The 20,128-nt window shown below is 38.3% G+C and overlaps 1 protein-coding gene across 1 annotated transcript in view; it reads right to left on the reverse strand.

The window, feature by feature from the left end:
• Positions 1-20,128, reverse strand: part of PPP2R5A (protein phosphatase 2 regulatory subunit B'alpha) — a 43,491-nt gene that overhangs the window by 1,671 nt on the left and 21,692 nt on the right. The window contains exons 2-12 of the mRNA XM_083605345.1: positions 19,230-19,426; positions 11,385-11,486; positions 10,095-10,187; positions 8,632-8,762; positions 6,604-6,663; positions 4,851-4,959; positions 3,525-3,578; positions 2,404-2,454; positions 1,974-2,093; positions 1,766-1,893; positions 707-808 (exon numbers count right to left, since the gene is read on the reverse strand). Of these exons, the coding sequence (XP_083461471.1) occupies positions 707-808; positions 1,766-1,893; positions 1,974-2,093; positions 2,404-2,454; positions 3,525-3,578; positions 4,851-4,959; positions 6,604-6,663; positions 8,632-8,762; positions 10,095-10,187; positions 11,385-11,486; positions 19,230-19,426 (1,147 nt within the window). The remainder of the gene's footprint in view (positions 1-706; positions 809-1,765; positions 1,894-1,973; positions 2,094-2,403; positions 2,455-3,524; positions 3,579-4,850; positions 4,960-6,603; positions 6,664-8,631; positions 8,763-10,094; positions 10,188-11,384; positions 11,487-19,229; positions 19,427-20,128) is intronic.

Here is a 20,128-nt window from a genome sequence, read left to right on the forward strand (position 1 = left end):
TCTGAAATAAGAGAATGCACTAGAGCAATGTCCTTTCCTTTAATGTTGAGAGGACTGGGAAGGGGGAGGAGAGAATAAGTGGCAATGTTATGCCAGGAATACTCAGTGCCCCAGCAACTTGGATGGAAAATTTATCCGTTCCTTGAGTAGATTTATAAGGAATAGTTTAGACCACATTTCTGCCCAAAACACCCTTCAAGGTAGCTTTTCAGTGTAAACTCAAAATCACAAAGCAAATAATAAAACAATATACTGATCAACACAGAAGCAGCAAAACGCCACATATAGGAAATGTCTCAACAGGAAAAACAAAGGATAAAAAAGGAACCGAAGACCCAGCAAAACAAAAAAGGTTTTTAAAGAGTATTGACTGTAGTGGAAGGGGTCACACAGATCTCCTACCTAGTGGAAAGAGTTCCACAGCTTAGGTGCTGCTACTGAAAAGGCCCTGTGTCATGTCATTGTTAGTTGCACATCTGACAGTGCCAGGACACTTTTACAAGGTCTCTACCAGGTGCTGTTGGCATGGCAGGACAAGGCCACAGAGCTGCCTTCCTGACCAGCATCGGGTATGCTTGATGAGGCTAGTGGGGAGAGATTTATTTAGCTACAAATTTACCATAATGTCAAATTAGTATTAATTTAGAGGATGTTTTCAGGCACATTTTGTATAGTCAAAATGGAGGTGGGTGAAAGAAGTAAATACCTTTGTCTTTCTGCTTTATAAGTACTTGTGAGTTCATCAAACAGTTTCCCATTCATCTCCATCAGTGTTTTCAGCACATTATATACTAATGCCACAATGGTCCTAGAAGAAAAGGAAAAGTAGAATGTTAAATTAAGAGAAAAATGTTGTGTTCCAACATTTGTCTTGAATGTCTGACTTTTGTTTCCCTTCTGTATAAAATACAAGGCAGCTTCACGACTCAACTTGTGCACTGGGGATGTTTGCCTTTCAAGTTACAAAACGCTGGGAAGGAGTTCCAGCTAATCCAGCTGAACTGATTGTTACCGTTGTAATATTACATAGTTCAAATATTGGAAGCGTTTGGTACGCATCACAATGTAACATCAAAATAGGGAATGCTATTTTCAACAAATTCCTATGTTCAAATAGTGTTATAAATGCCACAATTGCAAGAAAAAAAGCACTTTCATAATGGCTTCCATTTACAAGGACTCAGTTAGAACTTAAGTTTATCTAAAACCATTTGAAGAAACAAGTTAAATGAACCCAAGTTGCAGGCTGACGGGTACTGCGAGATGTAGTGATGTTTACCAACTTGGACAGCTTTAAAAGCGGATTAAACAAATTCCTGGAACATAAACTATCATAACTAGTAGCCTTTGTTCTACATACAGTATCAGGGGCAGTATGAACACCAGCTGCTATGAAGCAGAAGCGGCAGAGTGCTGTTGTGCTCATGTCCTGCTTGTGTGCTTCCCATAGGGACTTGATTACCCATTGTGTGAACATGATGCTGAACTAGATGGGCCCAACCCCTGCAATGCAGCAATCTTTCACCCAATGTGGGGCTCAAACCCACAACCCTGAAATCATAGAATCACAGAATTGTAGAATGGGAAGGGACCCCAAAGGTCATCCACTCCAAGCCACTGAAATGCAGGAATCTAAACGAAAGCATCCATGACCGATGGGTTAAGAGTCTCATGCTCTACCAACTAAGCTATCCCACAACCACAGCAGTTACTGTATGAATATCTGAAGGAACTTTTGAAAGACTGAATGCTAAAGAATACATACGGATTCCAGTGTTCTTTGGAGATCTTGTATAAACTACCAAACATAATTGGCAGAATTTTATCAATGTTCTCCTCAATCAGACCCAGAATGTATTCATTGTTCCAGAAGTACAAAGCCCTTTCAGCAACCTGAAATATACATACAAGAATTATCAGGACTATGAGGTTGCATAGAGTCTGTTAAAATTTTTGAAAATGCCATGTTATACCTGAAAATGTGAACTTGACACACACTTGGCTATCTGTTTAAAGAGAGGTTCTTGTATTTTTTTGAACTGTGTTGGTTCTATAACATCCAGGATTTCTTCAATTTCACCTAAAAACATGACCTGTTATAAAGAAAAGCATGTGGGCTTGATTCTAGTCACATCACAAGTGGCTACACAACAGATCTGTGACAAACAGTAAGTTATTCTAGAAGGATTTGGTAACCAAACTCTTGAGCACTAGAGGGATACCTCCATATACAGACGCCGACCACAAAGGGATGGACTTAAGTGCTAAGACAATTATTTTTAAAATATGAGTAGAATCCTACTTATTAGCAATATTACAGCTAGAATAAACAGCGTTCAGACATGCTGGCCTGTTAATTATTATTATTTGCAATTCAATATATGGAAATTAATAAGAACTGACCTCTTTCTGGCTGCATGTTTTTGGCCAAAATTTGAGCAATCCTCTGATGACCTAGGTTGTAAAAATAATTTAATAGGAGTCATTACACACCTGTTAAGATTGATTTATACATTTAGCCACTCACAATGCACAGAAAGACTACCTTAATTTTGATTACTATAATTATATAATTTTAGATAAATGCATCTTGACTTTGAGTGAAGTTCTGTTCCAGTCATATCTCAAACTGTTTTAGCTCTGTGTTTTTGAAGGATAATTCATACATTTATTAGTGTTATAGTATCTTCTATTATTCTCTTGCAATTCAACCCACGGCTTTTAAAAGGCTGAATTTATTTTTCTATCTGTACAAAAATGCACATGGTAACTTTAAAAACCATTTACACAGTACACAAGAAACTACAAGGAGTCAGATAAACCATTAGTCCATCTAGCTCACTCTATGTCAGAACCACACTACCAGCAGTGGCATATAGGAGTCTTTCCCACTTCCCAATTATTTGGACAAACACTGATCTTTCAACAAACACTAAAGGAGTACACCATTCCTTAATTTTCAAGCTTAAATTGATTTAACAATACCTTTATTCAGGTTCCATTTTGTTGTCTGTATCGCACATATTAACAGAAATGTGGGATACAAATTTGTGGGACAAGAAATACATGTAATGCTAGAAATGTCTGTACTAAACTCCACTTTTTCATGTAGGTCAAATGTTTATCAATATCAGCTTTGTTAAACAAATCTGGTCCACCATAAACACTGCTTAGTGTAAAATTCCCAGAGGTGAAAAGTATATGTAGTAATTTCAAGATTCTTGCTAATTCAATTATTTTAATTTGTTCAGAATTCAAGCAAAGTCTAGATCTATGACTTAGGCAATTCCTATTAACAAGCCGTCATGCTTGCAAAATTTGGCATGGTTTAGTAGCCAAATCATTATTTGTATTCACCCTGACCCTTCCCTGATTCTAAATCCTCTGGCACATGTGGACAATGAGGCGGGCATGTTTTTATCTCCTACAAATCTTTGGGAGCTGCACAAACATAGTGGAACCAATATTATTATTTTTTAAACCAAATGCACAAAAAATTTTCAAACTGAACATACATCACTTACCGGTTCTGTTAACGTCATATCTTTTTCCAGGAACTGAACAACACAATAGGCCAGCTAAAACACAGATAAAAGGTTTAAATGTTTTGTTGAAAAAGGTAATATTGCACAGGTTTTCACTGTTTTAAAAGGCAATTAAGCATGTGGCCCATACATGATAATTACTAAACCTACAGAAAATGAGACTAATATAAAACTCTGGTTAAACTTTATGATCTGAAATATCTGGATTCAAATTCAGATCTCAAGCACTCCATTCTTCTCTGCTGTGAGGGGAGGAGGAACAACTGGTCCAGGAGAGCTTCAAGTAGAGGATCTCCTGGTTTAGTGAAAGTTGGTTGTCCACTTTCTTCCTAGTCAAGGTAAGACAGCCAGGAGCATGCAACCCAAGTATGGGAAGGGGGGTGGAGAAAGAAACTACGTAGTAAGAGGAGGAATATGAGCATCACTGCTGACATTGTAAGTAGTAGTAGTAGCAGCAGCAGCAGCAGCAGCAGCAGTAGTAGTAGTAATGAATTCATTGATTGCCTTCTAAACCACAGTCTAAAGGCAATTTACAGATAAGAAAATTAAAAACACAAGAACAAATCCATTTAAAACAAGAATAAAACCCTAACAAGAGGACACTTGTGGTAAAGACCCATTTATCCAGCTGTGGCAACCCAGTTGAATGGGTGGCATTTATTATTATTATTATTATTATTATTATTATTATTATTACTACTACTACTACTACTACTACTACTACTACTACTTTAATGGGTGTTATTGTTTCATTTCATCTTTGTTTTTATTATGTATTTTGTGTTTTTATCTTGTATTTTTATGTTGTGAACCGCCCTGAGACCTATGGATGAAGGATGGTATACAAATTTAACAACAACAACAACAACAACAACTTAAAGCCATGTCTCCCAGGTGCATGCTTTCCTTTTCTAAACTGTAATATATAGGTCAACTGTAACAAATCCTGTACATTCCTAGAATCAAACAAGTACATGAGAAAAATATGTATACAAAATAGAGAAAACAATTATAACAGACAAAATATAAGAGGCAAGAAACTATAAGAGAGACACATAAGGTGAGTAGTTGCACATGGGTCCAAGTAAAGATTATCAATTTTATCAGATCGTCAAGTATAGTTTCAGATTTGCCAGGCTTGTGACGAGGGTTGCCTTGAATCTGAAATATTTCTAAAACTTTAAACTAAAGTAAGCTAACTTTTTCAAAAATAACAAATAAAAATCAGAGCATGCGGTCATATCTGCATAGCCTAGAGTATTCCAATCAAGATTAAAATCCAGTAGCATTTACAGATAGACATACCTGTGCATGAAATAAAGCTAAAGCCTTTGCAGTATGCATAGGGATGAGAACCTTCATAAGGAACTGCTTATGTTCTGCCTTCAGTGGCAATGCAAAACCATTGATAATACTGTAGACGGAAAGAAATTAGACAGGAAAGATTATTACTGTACTGTTTGAAGGTAAAAATGTACAGTTAATATTAAAAATGTAGCATAAGATCAATCCATCAATGCACTAAATCCAAAATTTATTTGTCGGGATTTATTGCATTAATCCTGTTGCTGAATATGTTGACTACAGGGCAGCAAATCTCAGGAACTGTTTATCAGACTTGCTCCTTCCTCTTCAGCAATCAGATGCCCATCCTTTCAACCAGGGGCAGCAAGTGCTTTTGATGTTACAAAAAGCAAAATCAATCCAAAGCAGAATCAATGTAGCTAAGTTTGTATCAACTCAGTGCAGCTTCTAAGAACTTTTGATGTTTTGTTCTCCATATGGAACACACTTCAGTACAGAAAAAACATACAAACTGCATGATGATCATTCCATGACAAGGGTGCAGAAGCCTATTCCATGGCATGTGAATATTGCATGTTCAAACATTGAAACAAATCTGTGGTAGGGGGTTAGCTGAGATAAGAGCTCTCCAAACAGGCAATTCATAGCAACTGGGGTGAGCCTCTTTTTAATACTGTACTTTGAAGATGGGCTTCAACTCAAGCACCTTACTTCCCAAATTAGACAATGCTCCAGTTGCCAGTCACCATGAGGAATCCTCTTACTGAATTCTTTTGAAAAAGTGTTCTCTGCTTTAACAATGTTTAGATGGGACAATAGTTGAACTGGCAGAAATGGTTTGGGTGAAAGTCACACAGCTAAGAATTTAACTATAAAACTATTGCTTTGGAGAATGGAAGAGACAGACAGGCTGTCACAGGCATCATATTCAGCCACCCTCGGTTCCTGGCAGTCATCCCATAGTTGTAGCATCACATGGTGTTTCTACAATTTTAGTTTATGGTGTAAATCATTTAACAGAAAGCTAGGGAAAGGATTCACAATGTACCAGGGCAGTGCTGCAGTTATGGGATGCTCCTGAGGCGGGGTTGGAACAATGTGTTAGTACATTAGCTAAATGCAACCTGAGGCATAAAAGCTAACACAAAGGAGAAACATCATCATCATCATCATCATCATCATCATTACGACTACTACTACTAGCCACCATTCTGGGCCATACTAGAAGTGGTTATGGCAGTCCTGATTTACCTAAGGAAGGAGCTTCAAACACACAGAGAAGGGGCAAGTTTAGCAGTAGTATGGATGATGGGTGCTAAACCCTTTCTGTGTCCACTATTTATCACCCCATAGTCCTTTCATCAAGCCTTTTATATCCAACCAAGATCACTTCTGTTATGAGAGTTTGGTTGAGGGGCATTTCATTCAACGAGAAAAGCTACAAAGAGGAAAGTGGCTGGCAGAGGCCAGGGATTTGGTTCTACATTTATCACCAGCAAGCCCCGCTCATGGTTACATTTTCCAACCACCTCTTTCTGTGTTTAACACACATAGAATTGCTGCTCCCACACTCAGGGAGCAAAATCAAGAACAAAATCCATCAAATCTTTTGAATGTTGATCAAATGGCTCTGCCCTGGGACCTTGGGTGAAGGGTGAGTAATAAACTATAACAATAATGATAATGATAATGATAATGATAATAATGATAATACCACCACTTAATTGGCTAACTGGTGAAAGAGTAAACTTACCTTCCTAGTATCTCAAGTAGCTCAGCAACACCATTAAAATGTTCTGTTTCATATATAAACCTGTCAGGATACATTTACACTCAGTCAATATATGAGCAAAATGGAATTCAGAAAATAAAGAAACACACATGCACACCAACAGTTTCTTTTTTCTTTTCCTTTTTTTGCTTAAATTTCCAATCTAAATCTAATAAATAAATAAAAATATTAAATTGCTAAGCTCAGCTTCATTTTAGTCTAGAAATAAGGGAATCCATTTGCAATATTGTACAACAATGCTCTAGCACTAGAGGTAGAGAGGTAGGTTGGGGTGCATCTAAGCCATATTGCATATTCGGTTTCAAGTCACCATCACTAAACATCCATTCATGAATAAAGCTTGCCATATCAGCAACCAGGCCTGATTAATTTCTATAATTTTAGAAAGAGGAAAACCATCAAATTGATTTTTAAAACCACAAAGAAAAGGAGACAAGTTAAATGCCTGTCTGCGCTGGGGGAATGGATATGTTATTACATCCCTGAAAATTCAATGCCACAGACATGGGCAGACACTCCACTCTCTCATACTACTCCCTCAAAAACCCCTTGCATGTTGCATATGAATTACAGACATGTCTCCAGAGCTGATACACTGAAGTAGCAGAAGGTATTTGTGCTGCTGCCAGGAAAAGGAGAAGGGGGAGCCCCCCTTGCACAAGCTCTAGGAGTCTAGTACTAAATCATAGAAGAAAGCACAGGAAGGCTGGAACAAGAATGTGCAATTTCAAGCAGCAAGCACAGTTAAAGTGTTCATAGTGGAGGAGCAGCCCTTCTATACATCGAAATACTACTGGTTTCAGCTGTTTAAAAACACATATAGACACTTTTCTTCATAAACCTGCATGGATAGAAGTTATTTGATCAACTGGTGACTTTTCTAGCATTACTTGATCATTCTCCTTTCTCCTGGCCAGAACTTAAGTGTGACAGAACTTAAAGCCCTGCCTGTTTTATATGTGAATTACCACTTCACTGGACACCTATGGCAAATATAAATGTTCCCCAGGAGCTACGGCTGATCAAGGGAAAGTATACTTATCTTTGAAGTTTGTCCCTTCAAAAGGAAAAGAAATTCCTTGCACATTTACACTTCTCCAAGTGCTAAATAAACTTCCAATGCCCAGATGTTTAAACAGTCCAAACTTATGGTTTCATGCTTGTAGCCTCCAATCTGCAAACAATGGTTGCTGAATCTGCTATTTGTATATAATACTTTATCCCTGAAACTTTCTTGTTGCCAGAGTCAGCTTTATTATCTGCAGTTCACACCTCCTCTGCCATGCAAAGGGTGAGCTGTTTCTTACAGCAGTTTTCAACTTCTGCTTGTGCAGCAGGACTTTCCACCCCTGCCCCCATACCACACCCAAATTTCCTCCAGAGGGTTGGAGAAACTTCCAGGATAGATTATTGGGTGTGCAGGGAGAAGGGGGTGGGAGTTCCTGTTGCACAGCAGAAGTTGTTTTGCTCACGCAAAGCACTACTTAGAGCTACACTGAATACAACACAGTCTTTCAAAGCAGCTGAAGCTACCTATCTTTTAGGAGGAAAACGGACAAAAACCCTATTTTTGGATGCACTTTATTCATATCTTATTCAGAAGTGGGTGAATAATTCACACCCGTCAATGAATTCAATCAGTTTAACTGGAATTAAGTAGGCATAGGATAGCAGCCAGGTTGCACAACATGTCAGTTTGGGATTTATGGAGAAGATAGGAAGAATGTTCTCAAGTTATGGAAAGTTACCTCAAGGGGGAGACAGTCCATATTTCCCTAGTCCTTTAACCCAGCAGCAGCTCTTTTTAAATCCATTGCTTTCAAGTGTATGAGAAGGGTGGGGTTTTTTGTTTTGTTTTTTAAATCCCCATACATGTGGTAAAAACTAGTAAAAAACTGTGGCCAAGTAATTTTATTTTTGTTAAAATGCATTTGCAAGATTAATTTGTATGTTTAGTAAACAAACAAACAAACACTACATATATTATACCTGAGAAAAATATTGTTGATTTGTTTTCTGATGAATGCTCTTAATCCAAGGAATTTGCCATAAATTCGGTGAAGCACTGTTTTTAGGAAGTCTCGTTCTCGTGGATCTTCACTATCAAAAAGCTCCAACAGCTATTAATAAAGCATTGCTTATTACTTCAATACCCAGTAACTGATATAACCCTAATAAAATAATCCCTAATAAAAACAAGTTTGACCCGAATTCCTCCCACTGTCCTCTAAACTATACCAAAATTAAGCACTGGATTGATTCAGTGACATGTCGTCAAAAATTACTTCACACATAAATGCAGGTCAGGGAAGCTCTCAGTGAATTCATTCTTTATAAACAGCGTTACATAAGAAAGAGCAAAAGCATAGATGCTACATCAATCCTTCAGGCAGGTAGGGGAACACACAAAATCTACAGCAAGGAAATACCTTTAATTGGGACCAACCAAACCACAATGTTGTGTCAAATTTCGGTTGGTCCTAATAAAATATTTCCCTATTTTAGAGAACAGGAACAATATTACTGCCATGTAATAAGTTCATAAAACATTTCCTTAAAACTGCTTATAATTATACCTATCTAAGCCCACCTAGGGGACGCGGGTGGCGCTATGGTCTAAACCACTGAGCCTAGGGCTTGCCAATCAGAAGGTCAGCGGTTCGAATCCCCGCAACGGGGTGAGCTCCCATTGCTCAGTCCCTGCTCCTGCCAGCCTAGCAGTTCGAAAGCACAAAGTGGAAGTAGATAAATAGGTACTCTGGCGGGAAGGTAAACAGCGTTTCCGTGTGCTGCTCTGGTTTGCCAGAAGCGGCTTAGTCATGCTGGCCACATGACCCGGAAGCTGTACGTCGGCTCCCTCAGCTAGTAAAGCGAGATGAGCGTCGCAATCCCAGAGCCGGCCACAACTGGACCTAATGGTCAGGGGCCCCCTTTACCTTTACGCCCACCTAAGCCTCTGAAATGAATGAGCACAAACCAGATAGGTTACATAAGCAAATCCTGCTAAAATAAGACTTAGGCATTGTTAAAAAAATTAAAGCACATTATTTCAGTAAGACTCAGGTTTAGGTCAATTTAACCATGAAATGAGCCCCATGTTGCTAAATTAGCTGAAGTATTCAGTGGCAATGTTAAGTAGTTTTCTCCACCAGTTTTGTTTCTTGCTCTACACAATGATACATGCAACACTGACTCAATTCCAGAGTTCCCATAAGCAGAATCAGCTGCTCCTGCTTTAAGTCTTTCTCCCTCTGCTTCCTGAAAATCTACTCCAGATAACTGGGGGTCCCTTCAAGACAACTTGCTTTTCTGCCAGCGGAAGCATCGATTGGATTGAAGCTCTCCTGCAAACTAAAGAAGCCTTTCCATTTGTGGAATAGGTTCTTTAGATTCAACCAATTATCTTTATACAAAATTAGCAAAATTTACAAATATTTCAGATGACTATTTACCTGTTGTACAAATTTCTGGTCAATGTGACGTTTTGCGATGCTAGGTTGAAAATCAGGACTTTCTAAAAACCTTAGTAAAAATTCGTACACCAGCTAGGAAAGAGTAAAACAGACACATTTAGAAAATATACCTGTAAATGCAGTAAATTCACTAATTTAAAAGTAGCAAAAAGCTTATCCACTATATAAAGGGCCAGCAGAAGTGTGTTCCAAATAAAAGTAAATGTGTTGGCTCTTAAAGAGACAGCACCTCATTTCCTGATCTACTGTGATATTTCAGCAGCCAAGTGTAGCCTCTCTCAGGCTTGGTGCAGAGGAATGTTTTCCTGATCCCGTTAACCATTCTTAAGATACCAGGAGTGCTTCTGAGCACACATGTGCCCAGAAGTTTTGGGCCATATGCTGCCAGCAGGGATATACAGAGTATCCAAGCCAAAGCACAGAAGAATCAAACATGAGATGACAGTTAGGTGCATCCAGGGCAGCAAAGAAATCAAGATAAATGAGAACAGAGTAAAGACAAATATAGATTTGACAGTAAGGTAATCAATAATTCTGTGAGGGTCAGGTTCAGTTGAGCTCCCTTCCAAATCTACAATTCTATGATTCTACGAACTTAAAGAATGGAAGCTGTGGGTTCAGAAAGTGACTGAGAAAAGTCAAAGCAGTAGGAGTAAACCTCAAGTTCAAGGAGTTTGGAGGTGAAAGGGAAATCAATATTATATAGTTACTTAGGAATAAAAGGTATATATTACATTTCCAAAACTGCTACCCTAGCATACTAGAGTGGTACCTTGGGTTACAGACGCTTCAGGTTACAGACTCCACTAACCCATAAATAGTACCTTGGGTTAAGAACTTTGCTTCAGGATGAGAACAGAAATTGTGCTCCGGCGGCGCGGCGGCAGCAGCAGCAGCAGCAGCAGGAGGCCCCGTTAGCTAAAGTGATGCTTTAGGTTAAGAACAGTTTCAGGTTAAGAACGGACCTCCAGAACAAATTAAGTACTTAACCCAAGGTACCACTGTACTAGCATACTGCTGCATGAAATGTTCGAAAACTGAAAATCAAAGGGCTATCGGCAAAGTGAATGGTGAAAATGGGGGGGGGGGGAGCGCCACAGAAGCTGTTGAACTTCCAAGGCATGTTTGAAAACGGAAGCATTCACTTCCAGGTTTTTGCCATTCGGCTTCCAAAATGTTTGGCAGCCAAGATGTTAAAAAACCGAGGTTCCACTGTACAGAAACAGCATGAATTGGGAATACAAATAGTTATACAAAGGAACAATATACCTGTATATGGGGCCATGAAGCTTCTAACGTAGGTTCATCTTCTTCTGGATCAAAATCTGGATTTTCACTTGGTGGAAGTGTCCTGAAGATATTAGAACCAATCTGGAAGAATATAGATACATTTTAAGTTAATTTAATTGTGCCCAAAGAAGGACACAAATATTTATTTTAAAGTATTTGTAATTATTTATTTATTGCATTTAGACATATGACATGCAACAGTTACATAAAATGAGAATTCAAAACAGCATATGCTCAGATAAACATTTCTGACTACATTAACAAGTTGTGTTATATTATAAATTGTTACAGATATGAAATGATGTATAATAGTGTATATGTTTAGATTGTTGACCATTAGTAAAAAGGATTTTGAATCCAAAAAATTTAATTTATAGGAATTTATAGGAAGTAAGGGAGAAAAGGGAAAGTTAAAATATATACTTTATGCATACCAAACTGTAAACTATGGGTTCTGTTCTGCCATATGCCTCATTATTCGTATAATCAACAAAATCACAAAATGCATAAACGTTGTGTTTCTTCTGGCCTCTTGCTACTTATAATTTTTGTGTCAGTTTTTCCAATAATGCTGTTTACCAAATTACATTATACCATTGATCCATAGTCAATAATTGTAATGATTTCCATGTCCTGGCAATGGTTGCTCCTACAGTGGTTAATAGATGTGTTATGAATTCTTTATTTCTAATTTGTAACATATCAAGGCTATACAAATTAAGTAGAGCTAGTCCTGAAGTCATGGAAACTGTTTGCCTTGTAATTAAAATACTTATGTAAATACATTTTTCCAAAACCTTTCCGTTTTTGGACATTCCCAACACATGCGCTGATATGTCCCTATAATAGGACATCCTCTCCAATGCATGGGAGATCTGTTTGGTTTTAGATTAGTACCAGTCATGTACAATTTTAAGGGTTCTTTCTCTTGTTGCCAATATAGATTTATATGGCACTTTTACCCCCCACACTGTTCCATGTTTCTTCAGTTTTTAACTTCCAATTCAATAACCAGCACCTTCTCAAATTTTGCTGAGGGCAAAACTGAATCTCTATAATAGATTTATAGGAAAAAATGTATTAATCCTTTTGCCATTATATTTTCTTCAACGATTATTTTCTCATATGTCATTGTCTTGTGGCTCCGTTTTTAACCTGGGAATTTGTTAAAAAGGACCTTAATTGGTAAGTTAATAGCTATGGTATTTCCATAGTTCCCAACTGAATTTGCATCTCTTTGATGGTAAGTGGTCATCCATCTTTGTAAAAATCTTTCAATTAATGCAGGTCCCTCCCCCGCTTTCTGCACATTATATTAATAAAGGAACAAGAAGTAGACGAATCAAGGTCGGGGCAAAAATGTCCCAGTGGAAAACTTATAACAGGAGATTGGTGGAACATAAGTAGGGATGGAAAGCAGGATAAAGGACAAGTCCAGGGGAGGAGGCTAGTAATGAAAAGGGTGTCGAAGCTCCTGTAGCAACAGTCCCATCCAGTATACGCTGAAGTATCCTCTGGAAGATGGGAAGTGAGGGATAAACATAGTGTGACTATAGCATCAAAAATTGACACTTGAAATAAGCATGTGTCAAGAAATTTGTAATAATGAACAGCTAACTGAAGTAAAGGGCAGGGAACAGAAGATATTAAAGATGTATTTTGCTACTTCCATGTGTCTGTGAAGCCCCAGTGACCACTTCTGTCCAGTGATCATACTTCTACTTCTCCTGGTTTTGAAACCTGAAACAAATGCTGCCTGCATGCTCTCTAAACATTAGTTAGAAAGGAGACTATTTGAGATGCTTCTCTTCATAGACTGTGGGGCTGATATTTAGCATATTGTCCACAGGGGAAAAGACAAATAGTGATCAAGAAAAGTGGTAGGTTATGTTGGCATGGATTACTGGTTTGAATCCAGCACTTCAAATCAAGTTCTGTTCAACAGTGGGCACAGATCCAGACAATCAGATTATTCTCTTGACTTAGGCATGGTATTTACACACATTCAGTCTCCTTATCTGCTCAAGATTTGATAAAGAATTCTCATGCTGCCAGTTTCACATTTTCTTCTTATTCTGCAATGCCAGGAGCAAAAACCTTCTAGTTTCTGTTCCAAAACCTTAATAAATCTATGGCTGAAGTGGGCAACTTTCAAATTTCACAGAGGTTTCAAGTGTATAAAGTTTAGCTGCATGTTATATTAAATAAATGTAAATGTTATTCACATGTATAATAAGGGTTGAGCACTTTCAAGGTGAATTTGACAGATGGTGCTAAAAAGAAGCTGATTAATTTATAGCTGAAAAACAAAGGACAATATGATGAACTATTGTTTTAATGGAATACATTCACGGCTGCTGTGAAGGCACAACGTGCCTCTGCTTTACAATTTACAATAATAAATTCCCAGACCTCTCACGGAAATTGTTGTGAAAAGTATCTTTGAAGATAAGGAATGAAAGGTCAAATGTAGAACTACAATTTCAGGAAAATATCTGTTCAGAAAGAGAATCTTACATGTTATTTGTCTGGGGGCATTAGGAATGCAAGTATCGGTTTCGCCTGCCCTAGAAATTTATTGTTGGCTTACTGCTGGATATGCTCCTACCATTGAAGGAGTCTCACTTGGCCATTACTGGCTTTATCTCTGGAACATCCAAGGAAAGCACTGGCAGGGACAGGAGCACAGTTCAGATATCATGCTAGATTAAATGCAAGACCATGGACTGACCAGAGTGAGCACCTCAGAGATTCGCATGCCACTTATACCTCTGTCCACCTTTAATGACAACTACGATTGCATTTATTGCATATCTAATCTACATCTTTGCATTTTCCTTATTCTTCCTCCCCCCGCTTTCCCCCCCTCATTTTCCTTATTCTAAGTACTTGTCAGGTAAGGAAAAGAGGTCAAAGACATTTGGCAGCCACAATCTTTTCTGAGCTATCACTCAGCCAGAAATACATATAATGTCATGGCAACTTGTCCTACCTGGTGCTGCTACTGAATGGCAGATCAGTGCATAAGACCAGTCTCATGAAGCAATTGACATGGTGTGTAATACTGAAGCCTTGGTGGGCAAACTGAGCAGGCCTGACCTGACTCAGTGGTGTCCTCTCCCCTGGCATCAGGGCTGGAAGGTCAATGTTGGTGGTGGGGGAGTCACCATCATCCACAGAAATACTATATTTGCTTAGGAATTTGAGTTGAGTCTTTGCACCTTGTGATAGGCCAGTGAGAGAGAACAAGAGTCCTATTGGTCCAGGGTGGAAAATATCCAACCCATGGGCTAGGCCAGGCCCCAAATTTGGCCTTCAAGGATGTTTCCCCCAAATAACACACTCCTACACTATTTCTGATGTAATATAGTTGTTTAATTGTTGTCCATCTTGTTTATAATATTTTAGAAACAGCTCTGTGATTATTTTGTAATGAAGAGAGGTCTAGGAGTGTTATTAATAAATATATATCTGAACTGGAGTAGTAAATGCTACTAACCATAATTTGCTCTCAAGCCAGATTTTAACATGGAGATCCTTGTTTTGATCTCTCTTAATTTTGAAAAAGTGCACAGTTAAACTGCGGCTTAGCAGTTACTATGGTGATGCAAGTTCAGGTGTCATGGTAAACCATGGCTAAGTGGAGGGGAAACATCCAAGGGGCTAGAATAACAAGGAGAACCCATGAGGCTGCCGGACATTCCAAATATCAGACCATGGTAGCTGCCCACCATAATGTTTACAGGCCACTGTAAAAAGTTGTGAAAAGTGACTTCTAATTTCCTTTACAAAAATAGTTAGGTATTTCCAAGAGATATTCCTCGTGCATTATTCAATGAATTATGGATGAGTTGTGTCTTTCATGTATGTATGGACAAAAAGCGCTGAGGAGCAGCAGCAGTTTTATTCCCACTTAATGAAAGGATCTTACAAATGAAATTACATGGAAGTAGAATAAAGCTGATCCCCACAGCTAACCCTGGTGTGCCCAGTGTAAATGGATGAGTTGTGAGAAGAAAGATGCATGGAACAATGCTGTGCATCAAAAACTGTTTTGTGGATGCAACTCCACATATTGATGGCATTAGTTATTTACAATTAAGTATAGTCAGTGGTGAAATTCCAACCCAAGGTGGTAGGTCCTGGACCCCACAGATGATTCTAGCAATCAACCGTAATCAAGACTAGTACAATGTGGCACAAGCACAAAACAATAACTAGAAGTGTTCTGCAGTTTACTACTTTGTTTTAAAGTACAATTACTAGATGGAAGAACTGAACTTTTTAAAATCTCAAGTTACCTAGCCACTGTTACGCCAATTACAAAAAGGGATTAGTTCTGTTTTTTTAATTTGTGAAGGAGCTGCTTTGCTCTAAAAATGTAATAGGTCTTTTACATATTTTGCAGGTCTTCACTGAATACATATTAATAATCTAACATTGCACTGCATTATAGATCTTTAACTTGTGTATGCTGTGAACACACACACAAACACACCCACCCACCCACCAAGGAGCTGGGACCAGTCCTGCTATAATCTGAATACCTGTCCAGAGGGGTAGCTGTGTCGGTCTGCTGCAACACACACAATAGCTTAAGGCACCTTAAAGACTAACAGATTTACTGTAGGAAAAGCTTTAAGTCTGCTGAAGCAAAAACAACAGCTGGGGCACCTTAAAGACTAAAAGATTTATTATAGAACAAGCTTTAAACCTTCAAGGTGTCACAAGGGTGTTTAAGTTTATTTAATCTAGCAAGAGTATCTAATTCAAAGACCAGGGTTGAACACATGGGAAACTAATTTGGTTTTCAGTCATTTCTAGAATTAATGAAATTCTAATCATAGTATATGCACTATGAAATTGCATATACTCAAATGTTACCAAAACGTTTTCTAAAAAAGTAATAACATGAAACAAAAAGTTTTGGTCCTCAAGTGTACATTTCAGATTGGTATTACATTGATGTATTCTCATGAGAAAAGGAAACATACATGGCTATTATATTTGAGAAGGCTGGCCATTAAAAAAAAGGACCCCTGGATGGTTAAGTTCAGTCAAAGGCAACTATGGGGTGCAGCACTCATCTCGCTTTCAGGCTAAGGGAGCCGGCATTTGTCCACAAGCTATTTAAGGGTACGCTCTACCTCCAATGTTGGAGGCAGAAATGCTTCTGAATGACAGTTGCTGGAAACCATGGAAGGGGAAAGTGCTTGTGCTCATTTTCTGCATATTTCCCACAAGAATCTATCTGGTTGGCCACTGGGCTGATCCAGCAGGCTAATGTTATGTTCTTACGAGATATCCTGAAAAACCATCTACCCGAATTGATTTCATTAATTTTCACAAGATTTTTGAAATCTGGATTACTGTTTAGGAACAAGACATCTTTCTTTGATCATTTTAATTACGGTATGTTTTTACTTGGTAAACAAAGCTTTTTCCAGGATTCCTGGTCAGCAGCTCCTAGTGAGCAACATTGTAGTTTGCCCACTTTCCCACCACTGTATTTTATGGCTGTCATCAGCTGTTATACTTGAACATTTGTTTTCCAGGAACACAGTCAAATATGAATTTGTAGATGATAATGCCAGAGTTACTAAAGATAGAGCAACTGATGATGTGGACTCTAATCCATGAAAGTTTATGCCATGGTGAATGTGTTACTGTTCAAGATGCCAAAGCACTTTCTTTTTTTCCTGCAACAGACTAACTGTGCTACCCATCTGGAAATTGAAGACAAAGATTAAACTTGTAAATTTATATAAACAATGGGTGCAATCCACAGCCAATAAAATCAACAACAGATTTACCATTAACTTCAATAGCCACAAGCAAGATTTCAACAATACATTTACAAGCATTAACAAAAAAAGTTGTGACGTGTCAGATCCTAATTGACATGTTTAATATAAAATATTGTTGGACTCTAAATATTCCTCCCTAAAAGGAAATAAAAGCTGACCATTGCTTGATAATATTAAATTTAAGATAGTTAACCAATATGTGCACTTTTGTGTGCCACTTCTATTCCTTCAACTATGCTGAGGCTAAGGTTGTGGTGTACATACTTCTTTTTACTCTGCATTCAGTGCTCTCCGACTGCTGGTTTGTGAAGATGTGTACACACAACCTTAGCCACATTCCTCATCTGTCCTGTCATTTCTTGAGAAATTCTGCATTTTGTTGCATTTGCCCCCAAACCAGCTTTGATCCAATATGAAAATGCAAGACACAAGAAGACATCCAGGCTCCTTCTCCAGCCATTGGTGTGGAGAGAAAGCAGGTGACTTGAAAACACATCCAACTACTGATGAACACTGTGGAAATGCAATCTGAAATGCAGCTGGGAGGGGGTTTAAGCTGTTAATGTGTGCACAACCTAAGTAACTTTACAGGTGTGACCAACATGCTACAAAGTCCACAGAAAATCTCATATTAAGTAGAAAAGGGGACAAACATTTTTGCAAATCATTAGAAGCCAATATTGGGGAGCTCAGTGGGCAGCCATACACTTATATTATACATGTGCAACCACCCTAGCACTCTAATTCTTGCTATTATTTCTTCCCTACCCTATGCTGTTTTCTTGATTCTTCACCCTCTGCTCTTTCTCTAATCTTCCTTCTGAACCTTCTCCATCATCTTAGTTTTCCCCCTTCCCATCCTCCTTTCCTTCTTCTGCTTCCAACATTATTGCAGTTCCTTTTTCTACTCCTTTGTCACTTTCAACCCAACTAATTCTCTTCACTTCTTTCCCACCCTTCGTCACCCGTTCTTCCTTGCAGTTTTGCTCCTCCTCATGACGAATAAGGAACAAGTGCACATTCAAAAATCAAGCAAACATTTTTTACGCCAGCATTTGTTCCTTTGTGCAGTCTGTTTTGCACTAACAAGTGCAGAGTCAATGCGATGTCAGGAGAAGGAGCTGCAAACTAAATTGCTGTTGTTGGAGGGAGAGAAATGACTTTAAAGCTAAAATTTCTTCTGAGACACAATTCTATGTATAGGAAGAGACTTCTAAAGAGTATGAAATTGCTGGGAGAAAATTGAGGTATAAAAGTAGCTGGAGCAAAAGCAATCTATTGACCAAGCTGTGAACTTTTCCTGCTTCAGCTGCAACTGGAAACATAGGAAGAGGTTTAGCAACTTTCTCTTGGCCTCTTACGGCTTAGGGAGACATGAACAGCCCTAGCCTGGCTCACACACGCCTTTACCTCTCCCACTCATGTGTGGCCAGGAGCAGTAGAAGTTTCTGCTTCTGTGCTTGCTGAATAGAAGCTTTTTGTACAGACTGCGTAAACAAACTGTAGTAATGTAAAATAAGGTTAGCTTCAAACAAGAGAACTCAATCTGTAGTTTTTGAAGCTGTCTTATCTGAAAGTAACCACAATTTAAAATTAACCACAGTTCTATGTCTAGCTAACACAGGAAGCTGTGGTAAAGCAAAAGCTCCCAAACTCCTCCTCCTGGGTGTGGTGCCCGTATCTCACTTAACCATAGTTTAGTGTGACATCCAAATGCAGCCATTGTTCTCTCCATCTATAACCTTTGAACTTTAATCCATCATTCTGCAGTAAAAGAGGGACAAACAATGAGCCCATTCCTATGTCCTTGTCACCTAGGAGTCTATGGTTGTCATGCAACTAAATGTAACCAGTTTTAATCTGTTACAATTTAACAGCAAGTTAACAGGTAGTGTCAGCAAAAATTTTGTTCTGCTATAGAAAAATTAATACAGAACACAGACTATATTTAGCAAAAAATATTGGGTGTCATTTTTAAATGTGTCCAAGAAGAGTATACTTCAGGTGTTTTACTTACCATTTTCACTATATCAGAATATGCTGATTCAACTAACACACCACGATGTGTTGAAACATATTCCACCAATTCATTCAGTGTTGCTCTTTTAATTTCTTTGCTTCTCAAGTCAGAGACAGAGTCCATGAAATCAAACAATACACAACACTGCTGTAGCTTCTGACAGAAGAGGTCTTGCTGTTCATTTGAGGTGGCATCTATAAAGGAAAAAAGGCTGCAGAATTAGAATTTAAATTCTGTAAAATTATAGAAATCAATATAACTTCCATCTCAACAGCAACAAACTAACACCAAGCAGGAAATATCAAATCCAATGTTCTATTAGCAGACATATAATTGTTACCTTATGTATGGAGTCCCTTCTTTCTCCCATCGGTAATGCAGAATATATGTGCTCAGCTGCACTAGCTGAGCTGTAACATATTAATATGTTTAAATTTTTCTAAGTCTGATATGGTCCTCTTTCCATGATCCTGAGGGAAATTGTAAGTCAGCCAGTGCAAATTCGTCGTGCATTTAGTGAGCAAGGGTTCTTTCTTGAAGAGGAATGCAGAACCAGCATTCTACTGGCTAGAGAAACTATTTTCTCTGGGCCCCACTTGCAGAATAACAATTTTCTCATGCCACACTGATTTTTTATTGATAAGAAATACATTGGAAAGCAAAATGAAAGAACTCCTAGCAATGCTTGATTTATAACAGAGAACACAACTATGGTCATGGGCCATTCAGAAAGTATAAAACAATGCAGCTACATATTCTGCAAACATAAATATTAGTGTGATACTATACTATGTTATGTTGTGCTGAAATGTTTAAATATTTCTTTGGTTGTCCTTTAATCTTCTGGCCACATTTGTCATCCTCTCCTGTCACATCAGTGTGGTTCACCACACCCT

The sequence above is a fragment of the Podarcis filfolensis genome (genome assembly GCF_964270895.1).
Source record: "Podarcis filfolensis genome assembly, chromosome: 3".
In the NCBI taxonomy this organism is placed as follows: domain Eukaryota; kingdom Metazoa; phylum Chordata; class Lepidosauria; order Squamata; family Lacertidae; genus Podarcis; species Podarcis filfolensis.